Genomic DNA, 8,999 nt, shown 5'->3' on the forward strand with positions numbered 1-8,999 from the left:
CTGTGGCACTCACAGTCACAAGCACAGGTTTCATTCCTCTTCCCTACCTCTTCTTGTTATCTTTATTGTAGGTGGTTATATGTTTCGTATTCGTTCATGACAGCACAAAAATATGAAAAAATAAAGTTGCCTTTTGTCCTCCCATAAAACAGCAATACTTCTATCACATTGAGTATAAAGAAAATAATGAACTAATATGGTTAATATACTACAATTTTAGTCAACTGCAGCACTGATAGAGCCTGTCATATGGCACATATACGTCTAAACTCAATAAAACACACAAAAAAATAAAACAAAAACCGCTCTAGTTTTACAATGAATGACTGGAAGAGTGTGGGATGATTCAAATTATACTGCTTCAAGCCGTCTCTCTCTAAAATAAAACCTATCCTGGAGGCTGGGCAAGCAAATTCATCTCTGTCTGCAATGGGTTAATAATTAATCTGATAACACTGGCGATTTTGGCTCCACCTGGACATAATATGTAGCCCTAGTGCGCTGGGCTATTTGTGTGCTATGTGCACGATCACCTGGCATGCCAGCCAAAAGCCATGACATGATATTGTGTCCCTGGCAGGAAGTGCTACCATCATGACATAATATCATGTCATCCGTCAAAGAACTGGCATAAACTGCTGGAATCACACCTACTTTCTACTCACAACTTACTTTTATGTGTAATATCAAAATAAAGAGGACGTTCAAATCCCATTCGTGTTCCAAACACTGCACCACGTGCTTCTTGTTCACTATTTATTGGGGAACACCTCAGCTTTCTGGCATATTTATATTCACACTGTCCAGGGTAAAGAATATCATAGTGTCTGCAAAGAAAAGCACAAAAGAATAAAATAAAGAACTTAACTGCATGATGAGCTATGACAGCAACATTCAGCATAAAGATTAGAACCTTTTCTTATTTCCAAACATGGTGACACAAAACTGTTTTAAAAAACTCATAAAAACATCTTTATGTGTCACTAACCTTCCAACAACTTCACGTGTCCTCTCCTTGAGGTAACGTCTGTTATTATGAAGATCAACAAAACGTCTAACATCAAATGGCAACATCTCCTTTGATAGTGAACCATACATAATCCACTCAGCTATGGCTTGGCCTGCTCCACCAGCACCTTGTAAGCTGTTACCATTCATTCCTACTGCTACAAAATAATTGTCAATCTGGAAAATACAATGATAACAATTTATAATTTCTTCAATATGATTCACACATCATTCCTCTCACAGAATTTTCAACCACACGTCTAAAATCACACTTATACACAAGCATATTCACATTTATGTTGCTACAGAAAAATAAAGGAGAATAAGGTGAGTATAAATAAACACATACACACATCTGGAAAAAAAAATCTTCATAGCACAAACAGTTCTAACTGGTAATTTGGAATCACTGTTTCTAATAAATACAGATAAGCATTTGTGTCTTTCTAATACTTCTATCAAAATCTAGGCCTATAATTCCTAACTGGTGACCTAGAGTGACCTAATTTTTGTAGGCACTGTACACTCATGCACATACATCAAATAAGATAGCTAACCTCTGGTGTTTCTCCAAGAATCCACTTTCCATCAGGTGTAAAGTTATCAGGAGCATTGATAAGAGGCTTGTACTGAGATTCTTTTAGAACAGGAAGTCTGTGCTCTGCTGCCTCACGGATAGTCCCTAATCATTGAATACAGGAAAAAAAAAATATAGGATCAAAGCAATACATTGTGAATAATGTGATGCAGCTGAATTCAGTAAAAGTGTTAGGTTTAAGAATTTTATATTTGGTACAGTTTTTTTCATCTCAGAAGTAATGTGATATATTAATATATTTACTTTTCTCATTTATCAATTAAAAACTTACTAAAATGTTCATCATCTCCTTCCAGTGTCTCTCTCCAGTTACTAGGTATACCAGTGCCAAATGCTGGCTTTGCGTCTTTTTCAAATCCTCCAATCACAAACTCCTGATCACGAGTGAGGCAGAATGTATGTGAATCATAATCACGTACAACTGGCAATGCATCTAAGGCTTCCATTACTTTCCTATAAGAGTAGGAAAAAATGTACTAATAATCATTTCTTCTTAATTCTACATTAAACATGTAAATACTGAAAATGACTTATGAACTTACAGACTGTAACTACAAAAAGATGTCACAATTACATCAGTCTTAAAACAACTAAAAACTGATTATGTCTGGGAATCTTACTCTGTGTGCAGATAGAAATGCTCAGCTGGGAAAGCAGGAACTCGGACTTTAGGAGAACTCTTCTCTCCCAAACTGCGGGCCCACTATAAAAGGGAAAAAGAAACATCTAAAATGTCAAACTATTACAATAATCAATATCTGAACATATCATCCTAAAAGAAATCATTGCAATGTATAAATTATTAAATAATCAAATACTTTCTCATATATATGGACACAGTGTCGGATTATATGGATATCTTTTGTACAAAAAATAATATCTCACCATTCCAGATGCATTAACAAAATATTCACAATGTATGTTTCCATGAGAAGTAACAATCTGCGTAACTTTTGGAACAACTTGCGAGTGTGGTATTTCATCTGTTATAACACGTAACACAGAACATCCTTCCATATACAAAGCCCCTGAAAAGTAATAATATTTTGGGTTAAGTCATACATACCTAATTTAATCAATCATTTGCGAGAGACAAAAAAAAAAAAAAAAAAAAAAAAAAAAAAAAAAAAAAATATATATATAGATGAGGATCTTTTCACATAAAGATGATCTCAATGTCTTATCAAGTTGTGGCTCATAACATGGGGTTATATATTTTTTTAATGCCTATAACCACTGCCATTTTTTTTCTTTTTTTACATGACTCTAGCCTCAAAAGGCAAAACATTTCCTTAACCCATTTCTGATGGGTGGCTGCTGATTTGGTTTTTAGACTACTTTTGCACTTGATGGTACAAAAGAGCTGTGCACAATATATCTAAAATGGAGCTACAATCTTCCAAATTTGGCCAAAACTTTTTTCACTATAGACTTTGGGAACACTTATACACAGCAAACAACTGAAATCATCAAAATAGCAGTGCACAACCTTGCATATAGCCCCTCAATCATAGTGAGCCATTGCTCACCCAGATGGGGATTCAAGTGTCCTGTCAACATCATGTAACCCTTTGCATCTAATGATATCCCCATAGGTATCATGGTGGTAAGATGGCATTTCATTTTGCCTAATCCTGCCAGACAAAGGCAACTTTCCTCCTTAAGCTTGAGTACTGGCCTGGAGGAGTTGTCTGTCCAGGAAGATTATAAAATAAAACTATGAATTCTCCCTTTGCACATTGAGACCCACTTGATTTACTGAAAATCTTGACATCCTTTTTGGGTGCATCTCATAGTCAATGGGTTAAGATCAAATTTGAGGAACCAACTTTGTCAACCTAGCTCACAAGTGAGAAGCAATTTAAAATAGAAGTAAGTAATTTCAACTTGAAGAATGTATATAATGGCTTACATTCAAGTAAAAAATACATTTTTCAATGAAGAAAACAGGCAGTTTTACCTTATATATCTTATAATTTGCAGCTAATAATTTAATATGTATATCACAATTTCATAACTTACATCTACACCATTTGTAAGTTAGAATAGGATCCTCAAATGAAATCACACAGTATGTTTACTTATTCCTAATAATGTGATACAACTGACCTTGCATCTGAGCTAGCAATGCTAGAGTTGAGCATACTGCTGCAGGGTTTGCTACTGCATCATCTGGTACCCAAACTCCACCTTCTAAGTCCCCAGTGTAGAGGTGTGGATGTAAACGTTTGATTTCATGTCTGTCCAACCACTGAAAGTGGGAGTAAAAAGAAGTGATTTTATAAAGATACAAACATATAAACAAATAAATGAGTGTATATTAATATTATACATATATACATAGAGATAGATAGATATAGGTGTTTAGGTGTTTAGATATTTAGATATTTAGATATTAAGATATATAGATATACAGATATATAGATATACATATATACAGATATATACATATATACACAGCTTGTCATAAAAGCATGCCAAGTACAACCATCCAGCATATTAATTTGGCTAAATCAAGACCCATACTACTGGAGCACTAAGACACCTCTTCCAAAAAAGCCTCCAGGAAGGTTTACAAAGATTTTCCCAAAGATTGCTAATGTAATAAAATATGAGATAGAAGCCAATCCTCATCTTAGGACAAAACAATTAAGGCAGAGTAATCTGAGAGCTTTGAGAGAGATGTCAATTCACATGGTGTCCGGAGAGATCAAGGTGCTAAGTCACACAAGGCACAGGCCCAAGAAAAAAATTAATACATGTATTTTGAGTTGCCATGTAATCACCTAGATGACTTTTTTTGAAGCAATGGGAGATGAAGGTCTTTCAACACAAGGGTGTATCAGACTAAATGGCAAAAGCTATGACAACCTGGCTTCAAGACTGTCAAGTTAACTCCATTAAAGACTGGGCTGGCAACAATCTAGAGATAAATCCTATAGGAAGGTCATGAGGAAATCTCTTCAAAGAAAAGGCATCCATTCCATATTGGAACAATATCCCTCCATAAACCCACAGCAACCATGGAGATCTGCTTCTCGAACATCTCTATCTTAGGAAAAGGAATCATGGAAAGCCCACTAAGTATCAGAAAGGGTGGAGTCATCATATACTTTATTATCATTAATTTTTCTCTAGCACAACCCCTTGTTTATGGTGATCAGCAATATGCGGCATACTTTAATGACAAACAATGCGAATGAAAACAAAAACTTGTCTCCCATAACTTCAATGTCAAAAGACTAATATAAAGAAAAATGCCCGTATGAAGGTTTTACCACTCACCTCACACTCAAGTCCTGAAGGCTTTATGTATGCAAGTCTACGTTTCAGTGCAATTGCTCTGTCTCTACTCTGTGCTAGGTTCAAACTGCCGCACTGCTTGAAACCTTGGGAAATAATTCTTCTAATTAATGCCCATGACAATTAGTTAATAAATGGTCATTAAACTGGCTTATCCATTTAATAAATAGTTTTTAAAATGGCTTATCCAAACCCACACATCATATGGCATAAAAATAAAAATACTGACCTAAATTATAGCCTTGTTCTTGGAGAGTCTTGATTAAATTGACTGAATATGTAACAATTTGCTTTTCTGATGATGGTTTAAACAACCCAAGCACACCAGAACCACTATGGGAAGTGCCAGAACCTATCCTGCAAAATAAAAATGGTTAGCAAGCCTTAAACATACTTGTTTTTCAAATTATTCTAAATGACAAATAAAGACTATGTGTGTAACAATACACTATTAAAACTAAAACTCATTTACTAAAAGGTACATGCATATCTAAAACAAATCAAGATATAGATGTTCTTTCATGATAGATAATGTCTTTCTAAAAATCTTGATAATTCTAAAAATATATATGACTGCAATAATATTGTTCATCAGAATGGCAACCATAACAGCATATTATAAATAAAAAGGGTAGCCCACTTACTCATTCTGGTCTAAAACAACAACATCTGTCCATCCTTCTCGAGTCAAATGATATGCGATACTGTTTCCTACCACTCCAGCTCCACATACTACAACCTACAAGAGATTAAAAACAAAAACACACGCTTTGTGTACAAGACAGAATAGTTTTTACATTCAATATCTTTTGTCATCATTTATTATCTATAATATTATAATAGTTTTTACATTCAATATCTTTTGTAATCATTTATTGTCTATTCATATATTCAACATCATGACAGGACTGATAAAAAAATATAAATATTTCTTTCATTAATCAGCATCCTTAAAGATCTAAGATGAGCTGGATTAGTAAAAATCCCAAATCAATCAAAGTCAATATACCCATACATTCAGGCAAAGTACAAGGCTGCAATTGTGGGACTCAGGATATTAAAAATAAATGCCAAATTCAGGAAGGTCAGTAAAGTTTGACTTCTACTTGTTATCATGACAAATAGTGCTATGTTTAAATAAATCAAATGGTTTTAAGATGAATAGACTTTGCTCTGATCATTACTACTGATCAAGATAATTGTTTCTATGGTCTTGAGATAATTTTCCTTAAAATTCACTGACTGAACACTACTGACTATCAGAAAACTAAAAACAAGTAGTTTTTGACTTTCCATTCTAAATGGTCCCTATCATGGCTATCTACATCAATATGCAGACATAAGCAGAAATTTATTTTATCCTTGTTTTCATATATAATGATGATTAACATCATGTACAAATAATAATATTGGCAGATTGGCAGAGAAGTTAAGATATTGTAACACACAAATAACTATTTCCAATAAGCCTCTATTATACAAATTTATGTGAGGCTTACTAAAATCATTATAATAGAATAGAATGTATAAATTCAAATTCATTACCTGTGCTTGAGTAGGTAAGCTTGAAGAAAATCTTGCATCTGAAGGCAACCCTTGAGACAGTGATGGGTTCTTGCTCTTTGCCTTTCTATTATATCCACTACCACGGGAGAGGCAACAAGGAACCCCATTCTCTAGCACACGGCTCCTTGTGGCTGCTCCAATTTTAGATAACTGGTAAAGCATGTTGCCCAGTTGTATTTTTTTGTAGCTGTAAAAAATGATTAAATCATAATACTAACATTTTTTTTATATACAAAGGTTAAAATTATATGTGATATATGTGATGATAATTTGAATATTCAGTCTTATCAAAAATGTATCCACTGTTCTTAGAGGTAGCAATAAAAAAATACAAGAAAAAACATAGGTTTTTATAACTATGAAAGCTACATTTGCATGCAACAAGTTTGCATTTAGTCATTCAGTTTTAAAACTATATTACATTACATTATGTTATATACTATGGCTATGTTTTACTTCTTACACAGAATTCCATTCCATAGTCTACCAGTTATGCCCTTCTCAACTAATGGTTGTACATGAATCATCAAGGTGTATAATGAGTGAATGAAATCTCAGGTGTGCAGCTGCTATACTTTCCACTCTGGCTTTCTCCAATAAAATCATCAATGAGGGGATAAATAAGACAAAAAAATATTTGCTGGAACTGTCATCTATTGCCATGAACTGCTTAATTGCTCAGCTCTTGATAATGCATGATAAAGGAGAATCAACATGACCTTTGACAGAAAGTTTAGTAATAAGTACCCTTTAAGTAATCACATTTTAAATATGGGACTGTGCATTACCTATTTAACTTGTAAGAATATACTTTCCAATGCTTAGAATACAACAATAATATATCAGTGCCTAACATATACTCCATTTTGCTTTCAGTCTTCCCCTCCTGAGTCTGTGGTCTTTACATTTCTCTGAGTACGGATCTTTTAGAAAGTTTTGCTGAAATTTCTATAAAATAAAACTATGCTACATGAACATCATTCCTGTAATAAATAGAAAAGGGTTCTTGCAACTACTAACAATATCAACATCAGAAAAACTAAAATCTATGCTTCTAAACTCCCTTAATTCAAGCGATATTCTAAAATATGGAATGAAATGAGTGGATGGTATATATCTTGGACTATATCAATTAATATTTCCATCGGAATGAAGCAGAACTTTTGCTATTTCCTGCAAAATTGAAGTTCTGAATCCACCTCAACTACCAGAGTGGTTACTGAAAACTAAATAACACTCATGTGACAGGAGTTTAAATCTTTACAAGTCGATTCTATTTTCATCAAGCGTGTATGGTATATAAACATTTACTGACTTCATCGACACTGTATATTGATATTTGAAGGAATAAATACCTCACTGCTCAGACCCCATCGCCAGAGTTGCGGACGACGACAATAACAAGACGGATCCCGGGGCGCTTTCACTACCAACATCGAGACGACGCAACAGTTGCTTGGAAGGCGATGCTTGCGAAGTTCAGTATTTGATATGTATGTGAATTCGGTGTTAACCCACGGTTTTGTAATAAATATATGCGTTAGAGATGTTTTGACAATGTATTTACGGCGAATATACTATGGTCATCTTTCTCAATGTGCATATTAGTTAATGCATTTATTCAAATTGAATTCTAGGTCTCCCCCAGAAAATACGATTACCGTTCAAATACGGTCAAACCTGTGACTGGTGCTCTAAAATGACTTTGGCATGGCGTCTGGCAATTATCCAGAATAAGCGAAACAGATATCACTATTTTCTGCCTGCCTAAGTTCCTAGCCGCTGTCACATCATACATAAAGTTCCTCATTAATCGCATCAAAAATTTATAGCTTATTTCTGTTCATGTGCAATTACCATTTATGGAAAATTTAATTGCAATATCATGATTCTGATATGTGTAATACAAAAAAAAAATCATTTGAAGGTCTCATTCGCCTTGAACACATTCACATGTTGGTTAATACTAGGAACAGATAAGTAGTGAAGTATGGCTGAAAGTTGAATGATATATATACACATAAACATACACACGCGCGCGCGGATATTAAGTAACTTAATGCCGATTCTTATGATATTGTAAAAATTAAAGATGAAATGAATTGAAGTTGTATTCGCCTTGCAGTTGATATTGATGTTGCCCAAATTTGATCGTTCAGAAGTCCAATCAAAGGACAGCTGATCGAATTGAAGGATGCTTATACACTGGTTTTCGAATCATTTAATTCTATGGAAAATCATGTCAAAAGGCCTAAACAACGCTAAGCCAACGCGCTTAAAAGATTTAGTTATCATAAATAGATAAATCAATAAATACGTATTAAATTGCCGATGGCGGATTCTCCTGGTATGACTCTACTCATTAAATATAATGTTAATATCGATTGTCGATAATGACGAAGAAATGATGATTAGGAGGATGATGACACTGATGATGATATCATCATCAGCATGAGTCTAATAAGAAAATTAAAATGATAAGGATGAGGATGATTTTAATAATGTTGATAAGGATTATTATGAA

The 8,999-nt window shown here is 34.0% G+C and overlaps 1 protein-coding gene across 4 annotated transcripts in view; it reads right to left on the reverse strand.

Annotated features, from left to right (window-relative positions):
• LOC122267530 (pyruvate dehydrogenase phosphatase regulatory subunit, mitochondrial-like) overlaps positions 1–7,960 on the reverse strand; it is a 27,692-nt gene extending 19,732 nt beyond the window's left edge. For all 4 annotated transcript variants that reach the window (XM_086539760.1, XM_086539759.1, XM_086539758.1 and 1 more), the window contains exons 1-12: positions 7,831–7,960; positions 6,455–6,662; positions 5,554–5,648; positions 5,139–5,266; positions 4,892–4,995; positions 3,716–3,857; positions 2,492–2,634; positions 2,227–2,309; positions 1,878–2,059; positions 1,566–1,690; positions 989–1,185; positions 673–827 (exon numbers count right to left, since the gene is read on the reverse strand). In XM_086539760.1, coding sequence (XP_086395886.1) covers positions 673–827; positions 989–1,185; positions 1,566–1,690; positions 1,878–2,059; positions 2,227–2,309; positions 2,492–2,634; positions 3,716–3,857; positions 4,892–4,995; positions 5,139–5,266; positions 5,554–5,648; positions 6,455–6,637 — 1,537 coding nt within the window. In that variant the 5' untranslated portion in view covers positions 6,638–6,662; positions 7,831–7,960. The remainder of the gene's footprint in view (positions 1–672; positions 828–988; positions 1,186–1,565; positions 1,691–1,877; positions 2,060–2,226; positions 2,310–2,491; positions 2,635–3,715; positions 3,858–4,891; positions 4,996–5,138; positions 5,267–5,553; positions 5,649–6,454; positions 6,663–7,830) is intronic.
• Between the last annotated feature and the right edge of the window lie 1,039 nt (positions 7,961–8,999).

The sequence above is a fragment of the Penaeus japonicus genome, unplaced genomic scaffold (assembly GCF_977035675.1).
Source record: "Penaeus japonicus unplaced genomic scaffold, GWHDUDI00000001_assembly GWHDUDI00000009, whole genome shotgun sequence".
Classification (NCBI taxonomy): Eukaryota; Metazoa; Arthropoda; class Malacostraca; order Decapoda; family Penaeidae; genus Penaeus; species Penaeus japonicus.